The 27944-nt window shown below is 43.9% G+C and overlaps 1 protein-coding gene across 1 annotated transcript in view; it reads right to left on the bottom strand.

The window, feature by feature from the left end:
* The window catches only part of ZBED1 (zinc finger BED-type containing 1), a 195816-nt gene that overhangs the window by 149493 nt on the left and 18379 nt on the right, over positions 1–27944 (bottom strand). Inside the window, exons 2-3 of the mRNA XM_077146248.1 lie at positions 12503–12610; positions 2223–2291 (exon numbers count right to left, since the gene is read on the bottom strand). Coding sequence (XP_077002363.1) covers positions 2223–2291; positions 12503–12610 — 177 coding nt within the window. The remainder of the gene's footprint in view (positions 1–2222; positions 2292–12502; positions 12611–27944) is intronic.

Raw genomic sequence — 27944 nt, 5'->3', positions numbered from 1 at the left:
TGGAGGTGTTCCAGGAGAGGGGCGAGCCTGACCCACCAACAGCATTCCCCCCAGGGCACAGGATTTGGCAAAGCACTGGAACCCTCTGTCCATTTTTCATGCGCAAACCTAAAGCTCAGCATGCACAGCTCAAGTCTGCAGAGAGAGGTGGAGAAAGTTCTGTCATGCAGCTAAAGCATGGGGGGCGGTTGCTGAGTACAAGCAGAATGTCTCACGAGGGTGAATTTAAGGGTTTGGAAATGGACAGAGGGGACGGCAGCACCTGAGAGCTGGAAATATCTGCGGAGCTGAATGGAGTGTGAGTGAGGTGGAAAGGGGAGGTTTGGCGTCTCTGTGTGCCACCAGAAGGAAAGCTGGAGGCCAGACAGGGGAATGGATAACTCAGTGTTGTGCATGTGAGGAACTGGACAAAAATGAAAACAAAAAAATCCTTCATGAACTAGGACAAATATGCAACATTGTTTCAAGGAGTTCATGATACAGGGGTGTATGGAGAAAATGTATCTACTGCAAACTGTGGACTGGAGTTAATTGTAATATGTTAACAGTCTTTGCTCAACAATAACAAAAGTATCACTGCAGCAGTATGGGTCAAGAATGGGGAGGATTTTTTTTTTTTTTTTACTTTCATTTCTTCTCTGGAATAATGGAAATGTTCTAAATCTGATCATGGGGAGAATGGCATGCACAATCGTGTGATGTCTTGTGAACCAGTGATTGTGTACTTTGGATGGTTGCTATGCTGTATGAAGCTATCTCAATAAACTGCATTTTAAAAATAAGCTTCTCAAGAACGTTCTTTGCTCCCACAAAGCGGGTATATTACAGCGTGTTACGATTTTTAACCTAGTCCAAAACAATCCCTTGCTCTCTTCTTAGTTAGGACTCTAAATGACTGAGTGCTTGTGAATTACTCTTTTTTTTTATAATCCATTCAGATGTTTTAAGAGTACATGAAAAAGGATCGGGTGAGTTGCGACTGTTTCATCAATGATACATTTTTAAAGTGCATTTAATTTCCGACGCGCCATCTCCCAAACTGCAGAAATGTTGGTTGAGTGAATTTAAATTTCTTACAGCAATGCCTAAACCAGAGCACATGATGTTGGAGGTCTGGCTACCTCAGCAACCTGCCCAGGGATTCTGACTCTCGGGAATGGGGTGGGGGCCTGAGAACCTGCATTTCTAACCTGCTGCCAGGGGAGTCAGGAATTCTGAGTCGAGTCCTAAGCCTTGAGAACCGGTGTTGTTAGTGACACAGTCGCCCCTTGTCCCCTTAAACAACTGCAAATGAGGTTGGGGAGAGGATGAATGGCTGACCCTACTCTGCAGCATGTAATAAGGGGAATTGAGCACCTCCCCACTCAGCACGGCCTGGTCTTGAATACAGAGTTTGTTGGGGGGTCTGAAGAGCCTCTAGGAGCTCATTGCCAAGACAAAAGGGGTCCTGCAGTTCAAGGGGCTTGGGGCAGCTCTGATTTCCAAGGGTGCCCAGCCTCGTACATAACCTTGGTGGAAAATCACAGGGCAATCGCCAAGAGGCATCGGCTCTCACATCCTGAATTCCCTCCTGTGCTGAATTAAAAGGGATCTGTGTAAACGAGCCCACAGATGAGATCTGCAAAGCTCTCCAAACACGTGCTTGGTCCCCACGGGGGCCGACAGCAGGTACATACATTCCCTTCCTTGAAACGGAAGGCTCTACATCCAAGGGGTATTCGGGACGCGTCTGAGAGCTGCTGGGGTCAGAAAAAGCATCAGTGGGATGCGTATATATTTCTTAGCCTGCATTTCTACAGGGAGTTTGTGGGATTTGTTCTATGGCCCGTCTGAAAATCTGAAGGTGGAACATATCCCTATGGGATTTCTCTTAAGTCGAGAGCTTCCAAACACTAAACCTTGACTGCACGTAGGTCCAAAGGTCCCTGCTGGGATTGCAGAATCTTTGAGGAATAAAATCAGGTCCAAATGCTCATTTCATAAGGCCCCAGGGATAGCTGAAGTTCAGCAACCCCACCTTAGCATCCATGGCCATGTCCACCTCTCCAGGGGAGATCGGAAATTCCAAACAGAAAAGCACAAGAAAAAGCGGCGTCTCCACCAAATGCCACTGGAAATCAAGGACTCGGCATCTCCTGTCCCTTATCTCACCACCAGCCTAAAGCTCAGCTATGTATTCCAGCTCAAAGCACGTCTTCAAAGGGTTCCCAATTAAGAAATACCTTTTTCGTTCAGGGTCTCTTCCTTTATCTTCTTTAGAACTTCTCTCGCTTTGCCATCATTATTTCCAGCTGAAAGGAAAGGAGAATGTGAAATTACTAGGAAGGTCATACACAAACTATGCAACAGCCGAGGGAAAAAAAAAGACAAAAACATGTTCACGGGAGGGAAAACACAGCCCTGAAATGTGCTCTTGATGATTCCCCACTTGCTAAAAGCATTTAATTATCAGACCAATCTTAGCTGCTTCAACCTATCAATTGAAAGTCGCATTTTCTTCAGCCTCAACTGACAAAAAGCATGAGGTTGTCTGACATTTCACATTCAAATAATTACAGACCACGAGAAGCACCTGGGTTCCCACCGAGATGGAAAAACCAAGAATAGCATAAATGTAAAAATGCTCACAAAAATGTCAGAATAGAAATGGAACTGTCTAGACAACTCTGAGCCGAGGCATAACCCTCCACTAATGGATGGGACGTTCTATACAAATTATCACAGCATGTCCAAACGCTGTGTTCTGAATCTCCCATTCCCTCTTGGGTGGTTTGGTGAAACATCTCCACGTGTGATTTCAGGAGCATAAGTTTCGAAGCACGGGGGCAGGTGTTTTGTGTAAGATGGATGCTTCTGCTTAGATAAAAAGACGATGGAATCTGGGGTTCGATAAAGCTCATTGGATTTTGCTACCATGTTCCCTACTGAATATTGTAGTGGTTGGTTTTGGAATGGATTTGACCAGAGTAACCGCCTTTTACGGTGAGCATGATGGGACTGCTTTCTGGGGGGAAAGGGGGTCAGCACGCCAAAGTCTCACTGCAAATCCACACCTGGGTTTGAAGTAGCTGAACAGGTTCTTTCTGGGGTGAGGTAAATCCGAAACTCCCTGCTGGGGTGAGCCAAGGGGGAACCAGCCTTGGCAGGCTGGAGATGAGAGCCAGAGGGAAAGCACGTATGGGGGTGTGGTCTCTGAGCATCCCTCAAGAGAGAGTGGGCATGTGGCGTGGGGATAGTGGCTAGTGACGGACACTTGAGGGGACCAGGCAGTGCAAATCATCTCCCACTCAGCACCAGTCCAAGAGATAGCACCAAGTAACCCTGCTCGTAGGCAATTCTGAGTGTCGTCCGAATATATCTCCCTTAAATTACATATTCCAACTAGTAAGCGATCAACCTTGCTATATGAGTCCCATTAATTATCCTGTGTTGATTATTCTGCATCATTGCGGTGTGCCTCAGATTAATTTTTAGAATGCTCTTTCCAAAAAAAAAAAATCTAAGTGATTTCAGCAAGGAGCTAAAAAAGACAAAGCAGTAAAGTTGGTGAACCTTATGAAATTGGAAATGTCATTGGCTCCGGTCGCAGGCATCTGAGATAAATATTGCAAAGCACATCCTTTGGGGCAGACCGAAAGGAATATATAAACTGTCACTTCCTTGAAGAAGTTCAAAGGAGCACGCATCAGGAGGATGAGGCTGTGAGTGTAATTTGCGCCTCCGGCTTCTTTGAAGAAACAGGACATTACACAGTTATGAGATTTTTAGTATCTTTCTTCCTTGGGGTGAGGAATGGGGAGAGATGTGCAAGGGAGGGTCTGACAGCTGTTTTTAAGTTCTATAATTCCAGGCATCAAAGATAAAAATAAAAGTAACATTACAGTCAAGATGAATTTAATGCTGGGGTCATATGCATTTATGTGCTTATTTCTGAAACCGCATGCTGTTTTAACTATTAAATAGCAAAATGCTGCTGAACCACCTCCTAGCACAGCTATCTTGCTATGAACAGGTGTGTCATGGTCAGCTTCATGTGTCAACACCACTTCTGGTACCAAGATGCATTAGTTGCGATTCTCTAGAGAAACAGAATCAACAGGGAACACTCGCAAATATAAAGTTTATAAAAGTGTCTCACGTGACTGTGGGAATGCAGAGTCCAAAACCCACAGGGCAGGCTGTGAAGCCAACGATTCCGATGGAGGAATCTCCACAGGAGAGACTCACCAGCCAAAGCAGGAAGAGAGTCTGTCTCTTCTGAATCCTCCTTAAAAGGCTTCCAGTGATTAGATTGAGCATCACTCATTGCAGAAGACACTCCCCGTGGCTGATTACAAATGGAATCAGCTGTGGGTGCAGCTGATGTGATCATGATTTAATTCTATGAAATGTCCTCATTGCAACACACAGGCCAGCACTTGCCCAACCCGACAAACAGGCACCACCACCTGGCCAAGTTGACCCATGAAGCTGACCATGACAGTCCACCCCTTGTCCACTTGGCAGCTATACACATCACCTTAAACCATACCTAATTTCTAAATAAAAAAACATTAAAACGCACATTTTTTTTCTTTCACCTAACAATACTCAACTGTCCTGCATATAACTGGAAACACAGTAACTCTCTCCAGAATAGGGTGCAAGTCCTTGGGTAATATTCATACTTAACCTTGATATCTTACAATTTAAATAGTATAACAGGAACAAAACAGCAGCACAGTCCTCGTTTCTCTAACGGATCACATGGTCGTAGTTAATATTTATCACGACCTTCTTCCACTGCCCTGCGGATTTTGGACTCTATGTTCCTGTGATCGCATGAGACACCTTTATCAATTTTATATTTACGAGTGTTCCCTGTTGATTCTGTTTCTGCTGGGAACCCTAACTAATACAGGGTGGTATGGTGGAAATTGGGGAAAGTGTAAAGAATGAAGGTCTGTGTTTTGCTGAGGGCAAAAGAGAGTACTGAACAGCAGGGATGTATTGGTCAGGTTTGTCCAGGGAAAGAAAATAAATAGGGCCAGGTGTGTGTGGGAGGATGGATGGATGGATGGATGGACGGATGGATGGATGGATGGATGGATGGATGGATGGATGGGTGGATGGGTGGATGGGTGGGTGGATGGATGGATGGATGGACAGATGGATGGATGGATGGATGGATGGATGGATGGATGGTTGGATGGATGGATGCATGGATGGATGGATGGATGGATGGATGGATGGATAGATGGATCACAGATGCATGGATAGACGACAGATAGATGGATGGTTGGATGAATGGATGGATAGGAAGGTAGGTAGGTAGATAGAAAGATAGATAGATAGTTGGATGGATGGATGGATGGATCACAGATGGATGGATAGATGACAAATGGATGGTTGGTTGGATGGATGGATAGGTAGGTAGGTAGGTAGGTAGGTAGATAGATAGATAGATAGATGGATGGATGGATGGATGGATGGATGGATGGATGGATGGATGGATGGATGGATGGATGGACGGATGGTTGAATGGATGGATGGATGGATGGATGGATGGATGGATGGATGGATGGATGGATGGACGGTTGGAAGGATGGATGGATGGATGGATGGATGGATGGATGGATAGATAATAGATGGATGGATGGATAGATGGATGGATAGATGGATGGAAGGATGGATGGATGATGCATGGATGGATAGATGGATGGATGGATGGATGGATGACAGATGGATGGACGGATGGATAGATGACAGATGGATGGATGGATGGATAGATAGATGATAGGTAGATAGATAGAGAGATACATAGATAGATACATAGATACATAGATAAATAGATGGATACATAGATGATGGAGGATGGATAGATGATAAATGATACGTAGATGATAAATGATTGATAGACTGATGAAAGTAGATGGATGAGAGATGATAGATAGATAGATAGATGGATGGATGGATGGATGGATGGATGGATGGATGGATGGATGGATGGATGTGTGGATGGATGGATGGATGGATGGATGGATGGATGGATGGATGGATGGGTGGATGGGTGGATGGGTGGATGGGTGGGTGGATGGATGGATAGATGGACGGATGGATGGATGGGTGGATGGATGGATGGATGGGTGGATGGGTGGATGGGTGGGTGGATGGATGGATGGATGGACAGATGGATGGATGGATGGATGGTTGGATGGATGGATGCATGGATGGATGGATGGATGGATGGATGGATGAATGGATGGATGGATAGATGGATCACAGATGCATGGATAGACGACAGATAGATGGATGGTTGGATGGATGGATGGATAGGTAGGTAGGTAGGTAAGATAGATAGATAGATAGATGGATGGATGGATGGATGGATGGATGGACGGACGGACGGTTGAATGGATGGATGGATGGATGGATGGACGGTTGGAAGGATGGATGGATGGATGGATAGACGATAGATGGATGGATGGATAGATGGATGGATGGATAGATGGATGGAAGGATGGATGGATGATGGATGGACAGATGGATAGATGACAGATGGATGGATGGATGAATAGATAGATGATAGGTAGATAGAGAGAGAGATACATAGATAGATACATAGATACATAGATAAATAGATGGATACATTGATGATGGAGGATGGACAGATGATAGAATAGATAGATGATGGATGGATGGATAGATGATAAATGATACGTAGATGATAAATGATTGATAGACTGATGACAGTAGATGGATGAAAGATGATAGATAGATAGATGGATGGATGGATGGACGGATGGACGGACGGACAGACGGACGGTTGAATGGATGGATGGATGGATGGATGGATGGATGGATGGATGGATGGACAGTTGGAAGGATGGATGGATGGATGGATGGATAGACGACAGATGGATGGATAGATGGATGGATGGATAGATGGATGGATGGATGGATGGATGGATGACAGATGGATGGTTGGATGGATGGATGGATAGATAGATGATAGGTAGATAGATAGAGAGAGAGATACATAGATAGATACGTAGATAAATAGATGGATACATAGATGATGGAGGATGGACAGATGATAGAATAGATAGATGATGGATGGATGGATAGATGATAGATGATACATAGATGATAAATGATTGATAGACTGATGACAGTAGATGGATGAGAGATGATAGATAGAGAGATAAATAGATGATAGACATATTACAGATAAGTACATAGATACATAATACAGATAAATGGATATAGATAAATGATACATGCATACATACACAAATGAATACATAAATAAAGGTAGATTGGTAGGTAGAGGATAGATAAAAATAGATGATAGCTAAATGATAGAGATGGATTGCTAGAGGTAAATAGATGATAGCTGACATAGATATATAGATACATAGATGTGGATAAATAGACACACACTATACCAACAATCAATCAATCGATTGATAGATAGACAGATACTGAAATCTTGGGACCAAAATCTGCTGGGGAGACCATTAAGCTGGAAACTCGGAGAAGCGTTAAGAGTTTAGTTGTGAAGCAGGATCATTTCTTCTCCTTCTCCTTCTCTTTCTGAGACCCTCGGTTTTTGCTCTTAAGATCTCCAACAAATTGGAGGACACCCACCCACATTATGGAAGGATTGTCTCCTATTACATAAAGTCAACTGATGGTAGGCGCTGATCCCATCTACAAGATATCTCTAAATCAACACCTACACTAGGGCTTCCTCAAACATCTGGACACCACAGCCTGGCCAAATCAGCACGTAAAGTCAGCCATCTCCAGGGAGAGCTGGTGATTTGCAAAGACCCCTCAGTGTGCAGCTCACTCTTCAAATTCCACAGCTGAGTCTGGATGTGAGACTTGGGAAAGCATGTGAGGCATGACCAGGCCCCAAGGTCAGCAGAAAGGGATGGGTACCCAGCTCTGCTTGTGTTCCCTGTTCAGGACATGTGATGACACTTTCCTTGGCAGAGGTTGCCTTCCGCAGCTGCTTCTTTGGACCTGGGGACTTCAGGGGACCAGGCATGGAACGTCTGGCCTCATGCAGTAGCGCGACTTGCTCCCACAAACACTGAGAAGCTGCCATATGCCAGGAGACCGTTTGCGGCACCAGGGGCTGAGTGCTTCTCCCTTGGTACTTAGGGAGTGAAATTTTACAGGTGCACGCTTCCCAGAGATTAGTAATGCAAAGTTTAAGGGGCACCGAGTCATTTTGGAATGGCAGGTGCAATTTGAGAAAACGTCAGAGATACAGGTTATCTTCTTGTATTTTAGGGATCCAAAAGAAGAAATACAATGTCTGCTTGTTTAATAAACTAAAAACAAACCAACAAATAAACAAGATGATTCTCTTAGCGTCTAAACCAGAGACTGCAAACTATTATGCTTGGGCCAAATTGGATCCACTTCCTCTTTTTAAAATAGCTTTACTAGGACGCAGTAATACTCATTGGTTTATATTTGGTCTACAGCTGTTTGGGAGTGACATGGACAGAGTTCAGTAGTCATGAGGGAGACTACATGGTCCTCAAAGTTAAAAATATTTAGTCTCTGGCCCACAACAGAAAAAGTCTGCCAATTCTATTCCAAACCGTAAGTGACAGTCAGGAAGAATTAGCCCTCTAAAAATAATATTTTGAAACAATAAGATCTAAAATAATGTTAAAAGATAAGAAATTGAATAACGGATGCAGTGGTAGTTGGCATTTATTCACTTGAGTTGAACCCAGGTTTTCATCTCAATTCTTTAGCAATAATGGATTATTCCTTAAATACTAAAAGTTTCAAGAATAAGATATTGGTTATGGAATATATTCATCTCTTAATTTGCATTTAACATACAAATGTATTAAGTATACAACCGTAATCATTCATTTAGCAACATTTGAATCAAACTGTCATGCAAAATGAAAGATTGCCTCTTTCCTAATCTATCTAATCATCCCTTCAAAGTCACACTGAGGAAGTAAGATTCCATACTCAAGTGAACTGACTGGAAGGTCAAAACTGTTTAAACACAGGCATCAGAAGGTCTGCTGGAAAGAAGACAAAGGTAGAGCGAGGATGCGGTGTTGCTTTCTGTTTAACTTGAGGGCAGGAGATACATTTCACTTGATCACAGGAAAACATCATCTAAGTGAGGAAATACCAATTGAGACCCCAAACTTGCATGCATGTGTCACCCAAGCTTAAGTGCATGATTTTACTGAATTATGCCTGTGGTACATCCACTTTATTCAACCAGACCTCATCATGACCCAGCTCAAACAAACCTCATCATCACCTACTTTACTTGATTTCATTATCACCCAGCCCAATTCAACCCCTTCATGACCCAGCTCAACCAGACCTCATCATGACCTAGCTCAACCAGACCCCATCATCACCCAGCTCAACCAGATCTCATCATGATCCACCTCAACCAGACCTCATCATGACCCTGCTCAACCAGACCTCATCATCACCCAGCTCAACCACATCTCATCTTTACCCAGCTCATCATCACCCAGCTCCACCAGATCTCATCATCACCCAGCTCAACCAGAACTCATCATCACCCAGCTCAACCAGATCTCATCATCACCCAGCTCAACCAGATCTCATCATCACCCAGCCCAATTCAACCCCATCATGACCCAGCTCAACCAGACCTCATCATCACCCAGTTCAACTAGACCCCATCATCATCCAGACTAACAAGCCCTCACCCTCACCAAGCTCAACTAGACCTCATCATCACCTAACCAGACCTCATATCACCCATCCCAGACCTCATCATCACCCAACCCAATGCAACCTCATATAACCCAACCAAACTTGACCTCAGATAATCCAACCCAACCAGACATCATCACCAGCCCATCTTAACCTCATCACCCACACAGCTAGACTTCATCATGACCCAGACTCAAGCAGGCCTCATCACCATCTAACCCAACTTGATCGAATCATCACCCAGTCCAACTAGATCTCATCATTACCAACCCAACTAGACTTCTTTTTCACCCAACCCAACTAGACTTCATCATCACCCAACTAGACCTCATGTAACCCAGGCTAATTCAACCTCATCACCATTCAACCCAACTCAACCTCATGATCACCCAATTCAACTAGCCCTCAGCATCCAACGAGACTCATCATCACCCAACCCAACTCACCTCATCACAACCGAACTAGATCTTATCATGACCTAAACCACAGCACCAAGCCACAAATCACACAAAAATAGCATCTGGCTTTTTAAAAAATTTCCAACATCATCCAGTTTCCCTGAGAATTAAGGAAGTGAAGAAGGCAGATGCACCTGAAGAGTCATAGGGTCTAGGTTATCTGCTACTAGAAGCCAGGTCCCCTTCTTTGCTCAGCCTGGAAAGTTCTGCTGTCTTGTTCCACCATCTTTATAAATCCCTTAGAACAGGTCCAGCCAGTCTTCAGAGGGGACCTATTGCTTCCATGCCTGAGAGCTGACCTGTTTTTGATAAAGTCTTACCAAATGTCAGAAGAAGTCCAGGCCATGCAGATTTCTGGAAAGATGGCCCTGTCTTTAATGACACAGCAGAAACCACCACCATAAGAAATAAAAAACAGGAGGCTGGAATCTGTCACCATCTCATGGTCTCATACCTAAATCTTGGAACCCCTCTGCCAGCCCCATGTCCTGTCTCTGATTTGCTCAGAGCTCAGAGAGAGGATAGCAGAGAATAGGGACATTAAAGAAGAAAGAAATCTCCAAAGCTATGCTATCAGACAGGTCTTTCTCCCAGGAACCTCCTTCACCAGCCCCTTTTCCTCCATGGAGGAGTGATGGATACTGATGAAGCTAGTGACTTCAAGGGTTGTCAAAACTTTTAACATTTCCCCATCTGCTGAAAACGGATAACAGAAACATGCTGGCATGGGTTTGGACACACTTTGTGGGGAAAAAAATTTCCTTTGATGGGGAAGAAAGTTCCTGTAGCAAGCTAAAGTTTGCAAAGCTTTCAAAGCTTGACAAAAGTGCATCACTCTCAGATACGATCAGATGTGAGACAAAGATGAATTACATGAGGTAGAGAATTGCTGGAAGAAACTGCATTATTTTAAAAGAAAGCAAAGTATGGGAAGACACACGAAACAGAAAGCACCTCTCCAAGGAGAAAAAGAAGTCTATATTGGTTAGATGTTAATGTCCCTGCCTGGTCGTTGGACTTCTAAGAGTACAGCATGGAATTCAGGGTCCGTGAGCTTGAACAGGGAAGAAAAAGTATTTCTATGGTGATAGGTCTCCAATGACGTTGGCATTTCCTTCCATTGTGAATGTGAACAATGGGCCACCGCTGGGACTTGGCCACTGTAGAAACCACAGAATTCAATATCAGTTCAGTTGTTGAAGACGACTGGGGAAAAAAAGTTTATGCGCATCATGGCCCCAAGATTAGAGCAGTTGCTAGAGTCACTGGTAGTTTTGTTAGCTACTGTATCAAAATGGAATGTATATGTCGGTGTGGCACATTTGCTTTTGTTTATAAACTTTGACATCTGCATTTCAATATAATTGGCATGTAGTACAAGCGAGGTTAGTTTGTGCATTTAGGTGTCAGTAGATGCCACAGGCTGGGAGGCTCAGAAAAGGTGAAATTCAATCCTAGACAGAGGTCATCGAAAGTAAGGAGGGGCAAGATGTATTTGTTTTTAATTCACCAGTCCCAATTATGGTAATTGATATGTAATACTCTTTTAATAAATGACAGCAGGGGAAAGGGAGAAAGAGGTAAAAAGGGAGAAGGAAAGGAAGAAATGAAGGGGTAGCAAATGGATTAATCCATTGGTGCCACTTTAGAAAGTCTTAAGTGAAAGCAAATCCTCAGTTCCTAAAATCCAGTGATCATAAGATTTTTATCATAACTGACACTATATAAAGTTGTTAATTAAATGCAGCTGATGTCAACAGCGGTATAATAACCTCAGGTTTTTTCAACGCTTATTTCTAGACATCATTTTAGCCAGCTGAATGAAACATCATAACTGAGAATATCAATAATACTTAATAACAATAGTAAAAAGGGTTATTCTGTGAACTGTCCCCACTTTCCCAGCTGAAGGACAACCCTTCATATTCAAAAGTGACTTAAGAACCCTTAAGGAGATTCAGCCACTGAAGAGATTGTCCAAAGGGAAATAACAAGAAGTATGGAAATCAAATATGGAGTGTTTATAGGGCATCGCTACAAAGGAAGCCAATTGTGCTACAAAGGAAGCCAATAGTCTTAACAATTTGTTTCGATTCATTGCTTTTCAGAGACCCACTTGGAAAATATGTGCTCAATATTAAACCAGACCACATCGTCATGCCCCAAAGAATATAACAATTTACTCTGTTTTGCAGTTTTTGACTAACAGTCCCTGCAGGTTTGATATACTTAGCTGTTTTGTGTATGTGTAAATCAATGTTGACGAAGGACTGAATATGCCCCATTAGCAATGAAATAGAATTAACCATAAAAAGCGTCACCTATGATAACATGCATGCCAAGTCTTGCCAGATGCTTCACAGTGGAATATCCAATTCCGTCTGTCCCGCCAGTCACAATAGCAACGCGTTCTGGTTGTGGGGGGAAAACTACAGAAGGAAAAGAAAAATCAAAGTAAGGTTCAAAATGCACGGTACATTTTTCCGAGAATTAAACCTCAGGATAGGAGAGGTCTATTGTTGAAGGAAGTCAGTTGGGTTTCAGTTTTGGCGACTGCTGCCATGTCTCCAGCTCCTACAGGCTTAGGAGGCTTGCACATAACACGGCGGATGAGCCTGAGTTATTTCTCCCCAGACATTCGCTCAGCCCCTGCTGGTACCTTTTGCACGCTCTGAAAATATGCTGCCAAGCTGATGTCTAGCACAGTCCAAAACATGGACAACGTCTTAGGCAGAGGGGAATCGAGGGATATAGGGGGATTCCCAATGGGTGTTGAGAATAACTTCCTGGGGAGATGGACATCTGAGTGATACAACAGGGTTGTGTCCATGTTGTATTTTCTCCTAGCTCATCAACTTGGATATTTCTTTTCTCATAGACATCACTGTCCATTAGGAAAAGTGTCCCCTGCATGTCTTCTTTTCCAAAAAACACTATGCCTTAGGTATTATTTGGCTGTTTATTCTTCCAGGAGTTATTTAGAAATACTGTTTTTCCTGGGCTCAGAAATATCCTGAAACATTTAGAGAAAGATTGTAATAAACCAAAAATTTGAGAAAAATCATTGCATACATTAGATTCCCAAGAGGAGCAGAGTATCCACTCAAATCATCATTTTTCAACAAAGCTTTTTGTTTGTTTGTTTTATTACCATAGGGTTACGCCTGCATGGTTAAGATGGTACATTTTTTCTAGTGGTAAATGGGCTAGTTTTCCCAACTGGTTCTCATGAGAGAGAGCAAGTACTTTGTGCATTTATTGTATAATCTGACCATTTTACTGAACTGCATTATTTTGACTATTTTATTGTTGATGCATTCTGGTTTTCCAGGTCTATGAAACCTGTATTACTGTCTCCTCATTTCTGACAATTATACTTTTATTTGAGGCTCTGTGACATCGTTCATCATTTCCCAGACACGTGATGTAATATAGGCTGTTTTTTTTATGATAGATTATATTTCAATACTCTACAAAATAGCCTCAATTCAGTCAACCGAATAGGTATATTTTTTGTTGAGGAAGTGCCCTTCTCTGAATGGAAGCCATAATTTTCCTTTTGGCTATCTCTGACAGATTCTGATATCAGAGAATGACAAGTAACTTTCTAGATTTTTATATATCCCCAGCCTTTTTATTCGCCTCTTTTTTTCATTTCCCAGATAAATACTCTTTATCATGATCACCTCTCATCTACCTTCTATTTCTGCAAATTTGCTATTTCAAGACATCTTTTATAAGTGACATCATATTTGTGCTTAAGGGGCTTGCTAATCTCACTGAACAGTATCTTTTCAAGGCTCTTCTGTGTCTCAGAACTTATCATTTCTTATGGCTAATATTCCATTGTGTGTATGTCCCACATTTTGTCTATCCATTCATTTGTTCTCTGGCACCTGAGCTGCTTCCATCTTTTGGATAATATGAACACACCACAATAGTCATTAGAGTACAAAGCATCTAATAAAAGTATCTGTTTTCACTTTCCTTGGGTAAATAACTAGAAGTAGAATTGCTGGGTCATATAGTAACTCTATATTTCACTTTTTGACCTCCAACATTGCTGTACCATTTTCTATTTCCATAAAAAAATATTAAATTTTATTTATAATGCACTGTCATAAATATATATATTCTAGGCTATTTTCAAAATGTTTTAATTGCCTAACGTATTCTTTATGGCATGCTTATGGGTAATTGTTAGAAGCCACATAGTAACTAGGAAAGAAGATGCATTTTCACATTACAGATGTACGAGATATAAAAGTAGCCAGATGGGTAGATACACAGCCGGACAGACTAACTCATGTGACCCCATCAGAGATGCAAATACATTCTCCGTACTATTTTGCCAGCCTTGTTAAATCTTGAAATAGGTAAGTTAGAATCCACTTCTTGGATTGAGCGCCACCATTATTTTAATTGAATTTTTTTTTAGAATCATAAGAATTTACTATCAGTGTCAAAACACATGTCCTTATAAAGTCAAGCACCCACACAGTTCTAATGTTGCAGTAGGGTTTCAACAACATGATAATGTTCATGAACTCATTTTCCATGGGTAGGTAAGGTTTCTGTGGGGCCTGGAATATTTCTCAGAGTGTTTGAATGTATTTGAATTCATGTGTTTTACACGTTTTTATTTATATGTATATATTTACTATATTTGATTTATCGTGTGTGTCTGCGTGTGTACACAAACACACCAGTCTCCCTGTCTGCTGGCTTCCTATTCAGTGCTTCACACTCAACGAATCTGGCTGCAGCCAAAAAGGGAACAAAAATCTACCCTGTCTCTCCAGTAATATTGAACATTCTGAGTCCCAGCCAATGCAATAAGACAAGAAAAACCTAAGAAAGGCATAAGAATGACAAAAAAAAAGAGCCAATAATATCTCTACTTGCAGGTGATACAATAGCACAGTGGAAAACTAAAAAAAGAAAAACATTAAAGGAAAACAAACGGAAGATCCTGTAAGGGAGCAGGATAAAAAAACACTGGCATGCAAAAACCATGAGCAGTTTAAAGATGGTTTTGCAGAGCAAGAGACCACTGTACTGTGAGGAGCTGTGTTTGCTCACAAGAACTGCATGGAAGTCAGTGGACCAAGAATTTTGCTCCATTTTCGAAACTGAGTTACATATGAGTTTTGCAGAGCACTTGCCTCCCCACTCCCCCACCCCCCACCCCAGGGATTGCTCAAAGGAGCACAGCACGACTCCTTCCTGCCTAATTCTCCTTCCTTCACAGGTGCCAGGGGTAGGGGTGAGGGGTCTGCATGGTGATCTGAAAATCTCCCTGCCCATTCCAGCCCTTTCCTCTTCTATCCTTCACATACATTTGCTGCCAATACATTCCCTGTGCAACTCATCCCATTTTGATGTCTCCTTCTCCCATGACCCAAACCAGCACAGGCCATGAGGTGTCAGGATTTCCCAGGGTGATGGGTGAATTGGGTGCAAATCCAATAAAAATAGAAAATTAGGAATTTTCCTGGAGCTGGACACATGAATTCTGAAGTTGATGTAGAAACAAACACAAGCAACGTTAGACAGGGAAAGTCTGAAAAAATACAAGAATTGAGGACTGGTTAGTCCATCGGATGCTAACATGCTTTAGGAAGCCTCTATAATTCACAGGAGTGAATGGATGAAGTCTACTGGAATAGAACAGAAATTCCAGAAATAGACACAGCTACATGTGGAAATTCAGGAGAAAGGTGGCAAAGATAGACTTTTAAACCAATAGTCATTTAGATAAAGATAAAATTGAATCCATACTTCACAGTATGCATCAGAGCAAACTCCAAGTGGAAAAAATTTAACAAAGAAAAATACATATTAACAAAAAGCATGAATACATTTCTTTTTAACCTCAGAGTAGGAAACGTTTCTCCATAAGTCAAAATACAGGAAGAATAGACATGTAGATTCGATTACTAAAAAAACACCCAGTTAAAAAATAAGCAAAGTCAAAAATAAATTATGAACTGAAAGAAAATTTGCAACTTACAGCACAGAAAAAGAGCTATGCATCCCAATATATAAAGAGTTCTTAAAAATCAAGAAAAAAAATAAAATACCCTATTTAAAAAATACTTTTAAAAGGAAAATAAAACAGCAGTTTATACCACAAGATATCCAAATGGCTGGTAAAAATACCCATTTGATTTTGCTCCTCATAATCTAAATATTAATTAATTAAAATTCTCTGCGATACACCATTTCTCACCTGTCAGATTGGCAAAAATTCAAGAGCTTGACAAAACTGTGGGGATCTTCCACTCTTTGATACTGTGGGTGGGACTGCACAAGAGTAAATCCCCCACAGGGGAAGGAAATTGGGCACTATCTAATCACAAATGCATTTATTCTTTGATCTAGCAAATCCCTTCTAGGAATCTGCCCTGAAAATGCTCCTAAGCCAATGGGGAATCAAGGTAACTCATTGCATCATCTGTGCACAGGTGGGGGAAGGAGCTCAGCAGTTTGTGACTCATCCCTGCATTGATATATCGAAGTTCATCAGACTCCCCCCATGGCAGATTTAGGAATGGGGAACAGCCCTGAGGACACAAGCTTAGAGGAGGCAATTCACAGCCCACTTTCAGGAACCTACTTGTCGGGGAGTCCACTATTGACCCACTTGTTGAGGAGTTCTCCAGTTGAATGGAGACGACATATCCCTTCCTTCCGTCGGCACCCACCGACACCCAGCCAGGATCCTTGCTAACACAATGAAGAAGTAATTCTGCAAAGAAAAGACCCAAATACGGATGCTATGGCACCCACATCTCCTCGTGCACTGCAGGACGCTTACCCCGTGCACGCTGGCTTGGATGTGTCTCACCGTCAGTGACCATCAGAGAGAGAGAGAGAGAGAGAGAACGAGCGAGCACAGCCAGGCTTCTTTCAAAGCTTTCATCCTACCAAAAGAAATTGCAACCCTCGTTTGGGTTTCGACCTGGGCACATCAACGAAAGCTCTATTTCCTTCTTGTCCATTTAAGGCATGCACTGAGGTATATAGTAAAACATTCCAGGATGGCATTGCAGGAGCGGGTGTTAAAATAATCCAATTCAAAGAAAACATAGGGAGGCATCTTTGGGATTTTGTACTAGGTAACACTTTCTTAGATTTTACACCAGAAATATGAGCAACAAAGAAAAAAATCGAATTTTTGTGTGTCAAAGGACTTTTCATTAAATAAAAAGACAGCCTAGAGAATGGATAAAATACTTAAAAATCACATATCTAATAAGGATTGAAAAAACAGAATATGCAAAGAGGTCCTTTGACTCAGCAACCAAAGAATACATGTAATTTATGAACTGTGGCTAATAGTATCATTATAATATTGTTTCATTATTTGTAATAAAAATACACCACCAATTGAAAATGCTAAGAAGAGGGAAAACTGTGACCGTGAGGGGTGGTATATGGGGAACTCTGTATTTCCTACATGATTTTTCTTTAAGCCTACAACTCCTCAAATAAAAAAAAAAAAAAGAATCCAATTCATCCTTCCCTTTCTAGGTAAAAGCTCTTGGGGACCCAATGTCCAAGAGAGCAGAGAGGGACAGAGATCTCTCAGTGCAGTGACCGATGCCTTTATTTCCCTGGGGCCTCATCAGAAATGTGACTCATGATTTTGCCTCTCGCCCTCCTAACACTCATGTGTTCCTTGCTAATATGCAGAGAAATATATTTTGAAAGCATCCCAACTGCTATGTAATGCAGCGTGCATACGTGAGCACAGCTGCAAACTCGCATCTTCACGCAGATGGAACATTTTACAGCTCTAGGTGTTAAAATAAAAGCATATAACAAAACCCACAACAACCAAAAGTCCAGAAGCATTCCTAACATCTTTTATCTCAATGCAAGATGAAGAGTTGAGACACAGTTTAGGGCAGTTTTCTACACTGGCTCTTACATGTTAGCCATGCCACGTGAGAATAAGCAAAACGCCTTGAAGTCATCATCAAACAACCCTGTCTGTTGTTACACACGCGATGTGCAGATTCACTGGAAAGGGAAGACCATAAGGAGACACAGATACTGCATGGTAGCAGAAAGATAAAAACGACTGCAAGAAAGTGTCCAATGGAACTGTTAGGATTAGAAATAAAAGACACGAAATTGAGATAAAGAAATCATCCGATGGCTCATTGGCAGACGCAACACAGCTGAAGAAAGCACAGTAAACTTAAAGGTAGGCCAATAGAAACCGTTCTGAAATGCAAGGAGAAAATGAAACAGTGAAAAAAACATACCTTCCGAGTGTGATGATAATACCAAATGGTCTAATATACATGTAACTGCAATACCAGAAGGAGAAGACAGCGAGAGAAGAAATAACTGAAGATGAAATGGCTGGATATGTTTGCAAAAGAAGAAAGGACATGAGAAAAACCTGCTTGGTTTTAACTTCCTCCTTTGTGGCTTTCTCTACTTTCCAGATATATATAAACCTACATTACCTGCCTTTAACAAGTAATCATTTTCTCAGTCAGTAAAGCTTTTTACACATGCATATTTCAATTTGCATACTCAAACAGGATATTTCCCGTCAATTTTACAGCGCTCTGCATCAGTGCCCTAACAACTGGCAGTTAACAAAAATATTTCCTATTGCTACTTCCACTACCCTTAAAAGACGTTATCTTTATCACAGCTCAGCTGACTGGTGTCCTACAAGAGTTCGTAGATCTGTGGGACATAACTAATTTTTTAACTTGGCATCAGCACCTATTTAATACGTATGCAAAAGTCTCCAGGCTATTGAAACAACCTTCATGAAGCCATTTCCCCTGAAGAATTTATCTCAAATATATGTGCTGAGTAACGTACCTTGCTGCTTGTGATACTATCAAAGCAACCCACAGCAATCAGTTTTAAGAATAGCTCTCTGATCCTCCGTGGGTGGGGAGCTGAATTGTGTACCCCAATTAAAGACATGTCCTTAGTCTCCACCACGTTTCAGAGGGCGTGAAACCATTTGTAAATAGGGTCCTTTGAAGATGTTATGGTTTAGGTAAGGGGTAGCCAACAGAATAAGGTGGGTTTTCATCAATATTTCTGGAGATCTTCAGAAGCCAAGGAACCCCAAGGATTGGGGCAGGCCAGTCCCAGAAAGGTTCAGACTTTGGGGAGAAAGCATGGTCTTCCTGACACCTTGATTTGGAACTTCTAGCCCCCGAAACCGTGAGCTGATAAATTCCTCTTGCTAAGCCAACCCAGTGGCATCTTCTAAGCTCTCTCTGCTTCAGTGCTCCTGTAACTCTCCCCTCTTCTGCCCTTAAATCTTCCTCTGCCGTGGGATTACATGGGATAATCCAGTATAATCCACCCATCTCGGTATCGTTGACTTAATCACATCTGCAAAGTCCCCTGGGCTGGGTAAGAAGACATTCATGACATCCAGGGGTTGTGACATGGCACCTTTGCAAGTGGTTACGCAAGTCACCAAAACAGGCTCCTTAAGCTCTCTGGACCTTGCTTCTTGACCTCCCACTGGACCACAATGCCCACCTTCATGTTGAGCTCCTATTCATACATCAACGGCCACTTACGTGCTATATGTTGAGTGCCTATTCATGCAGCCATGCCCACATCCTTCCTATATGTTGAGCTCCTATTCATACACCAACACCCATCTATGTCCTAGATGTTGAGCTCCTATTCGTGTGTCAATGCCCACATCTTTCCAATATGTTGAGCTCCTATATATGCTTCAATGCCCACTTCCTTCCTGTATGTTGAGCTCCTATTCATGCATCAATGCCCACTTCCTTCTTATATGTTGAACTGCTATTCATTCATCAACACCCATCTATGTCCTATAGGTTGACCTCCTATTCATACATCAAGGCCCACTTCTTTTCTATATATTGAGTTATTGTTCATGTGTCAGTCCCCACATCCTTCCTATACTTTGAACTCCTCTTGCTGTGTCAATGCCAACATCATTTCCATATGTTGAGCTGATATTCATGCATGAATGGACACCTCCTTCCTATATATTGAGCTCCTATTCATGTGACAACGTCCACCTTTTTCCTATATGTTGACCTACTATTCATGCATCATTGCCCACTTCCTTCTTATATATTGAACTGCTATTCATTCATTAATGCCCATCTACGAACGTTATGTTGATCTCCTAGTCATTTATCAATGCCCATCTATATCCCATATGTTGAGCTCCTATTCATACATCAATGCCTCCATCTTTTCTGAGTGTTGAACTCCTATTCAGGTGATAATGCATACTTCCTTTCTTATGCTGAGCTGCTAGTCTATTCAACACCCATTATATCCTATATGGTGAGCTCCTATTTATTTATCAATACTCACCTCTTTCCTAAATGTTGAGCTCCTATTCATACATCAATGCCCACTTCCTTCCTATATGTTTAGCTCCTTTACATGGGCCAACGCCTACCTCCTTCCTATACGTTGAGCTGCTATTCATGCGTCAATGCTCACCTCCTTCCTGTATGTCTATCTCCTATTCATGCCACAATGCCCACATCCTTCTTGTATGTCAAGCTCCTATGTATGAGTCAATGCCATTTCCTTCCTATACATTGAGCTCCTATTCATATGTGAATGCCCACATCCTTCCTCTGTATTTTTAGTTGCTATTCATGCATCACTGTCCACCTCCTTCCCGTATGTTGAGCTGCTATTCATTCATTAATGCCCACCTATGTCCTTTATGTTGAGCTCCTATTCATGCATCAATGTCCATCTACGTCCTATGTTGAGATCCTATTCATGCATCAATGCCCACGTTCTTCCTGTATGTTGAGCTTCTATTCATGCATCCACGCACACATCCTTTCTGTATGTTGAACTTGTATTCATGCGCCAATGCACAAATCCTTTCTATAGGTTGAGCTTCTATTCATGCATCAATGCCCATCTACGTACTTTATGTTGTGCTCCTATTCATGCACCAATACCCATCTACATCCTAAATGTTGACTCCCATTCATGCATCAATGCCCACATCCTTCCTATATGTTGACCTCCTGGTGATGCATCAGTGCCCACATCCTTCTTATATGGTGTGTTCTTAGTCATGTGTCAATGCCATCTCTTTCCTATTCATTGAGCTCCTATACATGTGTTCATGCCTACTTCCTTCCTATATGTTGAGCCACTATTCATCCGTCAATGCCCACATCCTTCCTGTATGTTGAACTCCTACTCATGCATCAATGCCCACTTCCATTCTATATATTGCACTCCTATTTATGCATCAGTGCCCACCTCCAGCCTGTATGTTGAGCGCCTACTCCTGTGCCAATGTCCACTTGCTTCCTATATGTTGAGCTCCTATTCATGCAGTAATTCACACTTCCTTCCTATAAGTTGAGCTGCTGTTTATTCATCAATGCCCGTCTACATCCTATATGTTGAGCTCCTATTCATTCATCCATGCTCACCTCTTTCCCAAATGTTGAGCTCCTATTCATGCCTCAATGCCCACCTCCTTTCTATACGGTAAGCTCCTATTCATGCTTCAATGCCCAAATCCTTCCTATATGTGGAACTCATTTTCAGGCATCCATGCTCACTTCCTTCCTATCTGTTGAACTGCTACTCATTTGTTAACACCCATCTATGTCCCTTGGTTAATCTCCTATTCATTCATCAATGCTGGGCTACTTTCTATATGTTGAGCTCCTATTCAAGAATCAATTCCCACATTATTCTGTATGTTGAGCTCCTATTCATGCACAATGCCCACCTCCTTCCTATATGTTGAGCTCCTACTCATGCATCAATTCCCATCTATGCCTATATATTGAGCTCCTATTCAGACATCAATGCCCTCCTTCATTGCTCTCCATATGGAAACTGGCCAGCTTATTCTCTGGGCTGTCTCTCTGCACTCCCTGGTCCTGCCCACATGTCTGACCTGAGGGTAGCCAGTGCACCCACCTCCTTGTATCCTCAGCCCCCACATGGTGGCCAGCTTATGTGAGCACAAAGTTTTAAACTGAGAATCCCCCAGAAATGTAACCACGTAACAGTCCCGTCAGCAAACAGATGTCAGAACAGACATTTACCCTCTCCTCATTCTGAGGCCACAAGTCTGAAACAAGTGTCAGCAGGTACGAGTTCCCTCTGCTACCTCTACTTAGGGTCCTCCCTTGTCTCGTTGAGCTTCTGTTGGCCACTGACAGCCCCGCTGTGATGGAATGAATCGTTTCCCCCAGAAAAAACACATTCAAGTTCCAGCCCCTGGTCTCGTGAATGCAGCCTTGTTCGGAAATAGGGTCTTCGGAGGTGGGATTAGTTAAGAAGAGGCCAAACTGGGTCAACGAGTCCTAACCCCATGTGACTGGTGTCTTCACGAACACAGGAGGGAAAAGGACACTTGAGGACGGAGGGAGAGATGCCTGGAGCTGTGGGCAGCTACCAGCAGAAGCCTGGAGCAAGGTTTTCTCTGTGAGTCCCTGTCCGTCCGTCTGTCTCTTCTCCTCTTCGTATCAGGACATGAGGTCCTGGGTCACACTAAGCCACCCTGACCTCATTTTAACTGATTCCAGCTGCAAAGACCCAATTTCCAAATAAGGTCCGAAGCATAGATTCTGCTGGATGTGAATTTGGGGGAGAGGGACACTGTTGAACCCACTATACTTCCCACCGCCAAAATCCGTGCCTTCTTTCCGTTTCTCTGATGAGCTCGCATGGAGCTGCCCATGACTCAGTGGTCACCCACAGATCTGCCCGCCTGGATTCCCCCAGGACACAGAGACCTGGTGCAGCCAGGACGAAAAGTTTTCCCCCAAATGTGACACTCTATTTAAGTAGATCCAATCGCCAGAGAGCTCGCCTTGGGTCTGAAAGGTGGTAAAATGATTTATGTGCATAAATGCCCCCAAAATCACAGGATGGTCTGCATTTTCTAGTGACGGTCAAGGGGCAACCCCCAAAACAACGGAGCCACCGGGTTCACTGTAGACGCATTAAGCCTACAATCAGCTGGCTCTCAGACAGGGAGGTCATCCTCGAAAACGTGGGACGGGCTCATGCAATCAGAGCCCAAATGGAGTTTTCCCAGGAAAGGTGGAATTCTGCCTCAGGAGGGCAGCCTAAAATCCTGCCTGGGTTTCCGGATTGACAGCCTGCCCTACTCATTTCAGACTTGGAGCCCACACCGGGTGAGCCAACGCCTTAAAATAAATCCCCCAGAGGGAGAAGGGGAGAGCAGGGGAGGAGGAGTGTTCGTAAAAATTTAAAAATTGTAAAAATCGTAAATTCCTGCACCAAAGCAAAAAAAAAGATCAAGCTTGAGTTTACACTTGTGGCTTGTAAGGTAAAATCACACTCGAGTTTATACTTGCAGCTTACTACCATTAGTAAAATTCAACTCAGGTTTATACTCCAAACAGGACATATAGCCAGGCGGCAATCATTGGAAAACTGTCTTAGAATTATTCTGCCAGAGATACGTACCAATAATACAAAAGCACGGTTTAATATGTGTATCATGTTATTATGTGCACACAGAAATTTGGTACCAAAACAATACGATTTGGAAGATATTGTGGCGAAAACAAATGCGTAAGACAAATGCACATTACAATAGCTTCACCCAATTTTCTAACGTTACGCCTAATGCGAAAATACACAAATAGATATACCTAGAGATAGAGTCATCACATATGAACTCACATGAGTGACCTACTGCCTAGAAGCTTAAAAAAATATCAGGCCCTTTCAAATCAGCTTTCAATAAAATTGTAGTCTCCACATGCATCTACATGTAAAAAACAATAAACAAATATCTTTATACATCTATCTCCTGTTGTGGGTTTCTCTGAAGAGGGCTGACTGGGAGCTCCAGCTCAGCCTCTCCTATCTGCCGCCTTTCCACCCGGTTCCCCTTCCACGCCCCGAAGTCCACAGCTGCCCTGCCCCTTCCCGGTCCCCAGCTCCCAGCCGCTCATCCCACAGTCAGCTTTACCTCCTCTCTTCCCTCCACACCCACCCCAAGCCATCTGCAAGGGCTGGGACTTTTCCATCAAAATGCATCCCACAAAATAACCGGTACCGATCAACGTGCCACACATGCATCCCGCTTGGCCCTGTAATTTCACTTCTGGGATTTACCTTCCCAGACTGTTTGCTGTGTGGTTTGTTTGCTCAGCCCTATTTGTCCTAGCAAAGGGACAAAGCAGGCTTTCCCGAACCCTTCCAGACCTTTCCAAATGACCGAGGGGACTGGTTGAAAGCATTACGATATGTCTGCACAGTGGAAGCTCCGCAGCTGCCAAAAAAACAGGAGGAGAACCCTTTACGATGTGGAACGACCTACTGTTACATGAAAAATAAGCAGGGTTTAGGACGGTGCATCCTGTGCCGAAATGGGGCACGCACGCGTGCAAACATACACACAGGGTTTCATCCATTTTTCCCAAGAATGCATAAGAAGCGGTCACCTTGTGGGCTTTAGGGAAGAGCTCTTGAGAGCAGGACAATACAGGGAAGGAACAGGAAGGAGTTTCCCACACTTTTGTGCCTTTTGAATTTTGAGCAGGGGCAAGGTTTGCATTCTCAGCCAGTCCATTGATCAATGCATACAATGGCTTCCCCTGGAGGAAATCCCCACTTGGACCCCCGTCTCCAGGTCCACTCCCTTCACCCCAGCACCAACCAAAAGAAAAGAAAATTCTGTCTCTTGGCCACAGCAGGAGCCTCTAGCTGCTTCCCAGAAATTTTGCCTCCCATTCCTGGGTATTTTGCGGAGGGGACATTACAGTCCCTAAGCAGCGACCTGCTGGGCGGCTACGTCTGAGTTCCGAGAACAACATCTGGTGTGTAGAAGGCACAAAATCATGGTTTTTCGAATCCAAATGCAGAGGGAGCGAGGATGGTAGCTTGCATAGAGGAGTTGCCTTTGCATGAACAGCAGGACGCAAGGCTTCCAGCAGCTCTCAGCCATCCAGTATTGTGACGACTGGAGCAGGAATCCGTCCCCTTTGCCTGACCCACCCCCACTCCGTGCATGAACTAGCAGGTTTAGATCACTGAGTCCCGTCTCTGGACACAACCTAAAGTGGAAAACTTATTCTGCAAGACTCCTTTAAAGGTTATCTTAGCTCAATATCATAGCTGTTGCCACATCCTACTTTGGCTTTTGGAAAAATTGCAATTGGAGTTTCTCACATGCAATGTTTAAAAACGGTTTGCATTCTAGTACTGAAGCTTCCTAGGATTGAGTATGATGTATGCATAAATACCAAAATAAAACAAAATTGCAGGTTAAATGTTTCTCAAAGCAAGGTGGATAAACATAATTCAGAGCCAGAAACAAATGTGGACCAATCACAAAGAGTAAAATCGTCTGCAGATTTGCCAATCACCAGAACTCCTCACATTTAACTCTAAGTTCAAATTTGGCTCTGACCTTCCCAGCAGCCAAAGTGAAAAGGGAATCAGCGGGCCCACTGGTCTCATCACTTTCAAAATCAAAATGTGTTAATATATTTACAAGACACTGAGTTATTCCCTAACTAGTCACTTGGCTGAATTTTCCATCTGAGCAGAAGGAATTTCCTGCTCCTTGGAGGACACCGCAGGGAGATAAGACTTTTCAGCACACATGATAAGTGGAACAGAGCTATTTTTTAATAATATTCTCCAACAAATGCTGAGACTTTAACGCCAAAAAGTGAAAGTCAATCTGTGGGATATGGGATTGAGGAAGAAGGGAGATTCCACCTCCTTCCCTCTTTGCTGCTTGCTTCTCTCCCCACCTTCGCCCGGCCCCTCCTTTCTGTACTTCCCCCCTCAGTTCAGATCCCTCAGCAACCCTGAACTCCCACATATTGGCCCAAAACCCTCGCTGCTTCCCTCCAACAGGGACACATATCCTTGCCTTGCCATCCCTCAAAATCCAGCTCAAGAATCTCCAGTGCCACAAAGCATTTCTCAACAACCCTCCCGTCCGGGGTATCCAATTTTGGAGCTACATCCACACTCATTTACGTTACCCGATTCTGGGTATTTGTACTTGTTGAGACAGAGCTAGAGAAAGAGAGAGAACCCCTTGAGGGGGCTGCCAGGATTCCACTGTCCAACCATGCTCAAATGCGCAAAGCAAGCAGGAGGCAGGGACCCCGATTTCCATCCACCCCACCCAGCCACGAGGTGTGAGCCCGTGTTGGGGCCATACAGGGAAGGCGTTTTCAAGCAGGTCACCACAACGCGTGGGCTTATTAAAAAACCTTGGAAAATCTATGCAGCTGCCCCGGAACTCAGTCAAACTGCCAAAACCCATGAGCCTTTCTGTTCATAAAGCGTATCTGTCGTGTCCCCACGAGGACCCCCACACTGTCATTTGTTATGCTTGTGGATTGGAATGCTGGAGTCAGCACCAAGCTGCGATAACAAGGTTCGTTTAAAAAAATCCAAAAGAGGAGGATTAGAGCATGACATCGATACAGAGCAAAGCATAAAGGTTTATGGAAAAAGGCACACACCGCTGAGGGTATGTTTTTGTGAGCAGTTGGAGATAAGACGCAGGTCAGACAGGGACTTTTAGGAACACTCCCCATGTTCCAACAGGACCAACAAGCACGAGCTTTATCACACCCTGATGGCATTAGCCCCAGGCGCGGCTTAAGAACGAACAGTGATTGTCGATTTGGAAAACAGCGGCCGGCCGCAGCACCTGAAATCACCCAGGCAGACTTTTCTGGCACAGGAGATACCTGTGTGATAATGGAACACTGCATAAAGGTGCCAAAATACCTCACCCTTCATCCCCGGTGGCACCCAGCGACCAAGGAACTCACAAGTGGATCTCCAGGTGAGCCAAGGCGTCCCCCACCTGCCTGTGCCGAGACAGGGTATGTCTACTGTTTCCTGCGGAAACCTGGGGCTCAGAGGAAACACCTCAAGTCCAGGGTTGGGACGGGCATCCTCTCAAGATGCAGTCACCTTTCCTGAGCTTTGCCTCCTCCCCAAAAGGGGTGGGCTTCTCCACAGTTCTGCAAACGGCCTCCTTACTACCACCGCACTCCGGCACACCTGGAAACCAGCGTCGGCCACAATTACGCAGGCAATGCGACGGTTAGTGACTGCGTGCGGAGATGCCGCCCACGAGACAAAAAGAAGGGGCGCAGGGCGCACGCAGAGCAGCGGTCACCGAGCAGATTGAGGCGGTGCCACATGGGCGCAGGTAGGTCTGCAATCGGCGGTGCCACGTGGGCGCAGGTAGGTCCGCACTCGGCAGTGCCACCTGGGCGCAAGTAGGTCCGCACTCAGCGGTGCCACGTGGGCTCAAGTAGGTGCGCACTCGGCGGTGCCACGTGGGCGTAGGTAGGTGAACACTTGGCGGTGCCACCTGGGCTCAGGTAGGTGAGCATTCGGGGATGTGACACCGAGAACCATCCCCAGCCGGGGGCGGGTGGCCGGGGACCGCACAACAGGGAGGCGGGCTTGTAAGCACTGTGCGGCGAACCCCTGCCGAGAGGACGAGGTGGCAGAAATGCCCGGAAGCCTGAGGATAGACAGCGTGGGCAGGGCTGCAGCGCGCAGGGGACGCGGTGGGTGCCCCAAGTGGGTGGGCGCGTCCTGCTGACCCTTCCCCAGCCAGACCACTCCCTGAATCCCACTGCATCTACAAGCAACGGCGATCCTCCCGGAGAAACGCACCCGGCGTGTCCATCCACGCGCGCCCGGTTCCGCCGCTGTCATAGAGACCCCGCCCACCCGTGGCACGCGCTGGCGCAGGCC

This window comes from Tamandua tetradactyla, chromosome X, assembly GCF_023851605.1.
Source record: "Tamandua tetradactyla isolate mTamTet1 chromosome X, mTamTet1.pri, whole genome shotgun sequence".
Taxonomy (NCBI): domain Eukaryota; kingdom Metazoa; phylum Chordata; class Mammalia; order Pilosa; family Myrmecophagidae; genus Tamandua; species Tamandua tetradactyla.
This window is presented reverse-complemented; position numbering and strand designations above follow the sequence as displayed.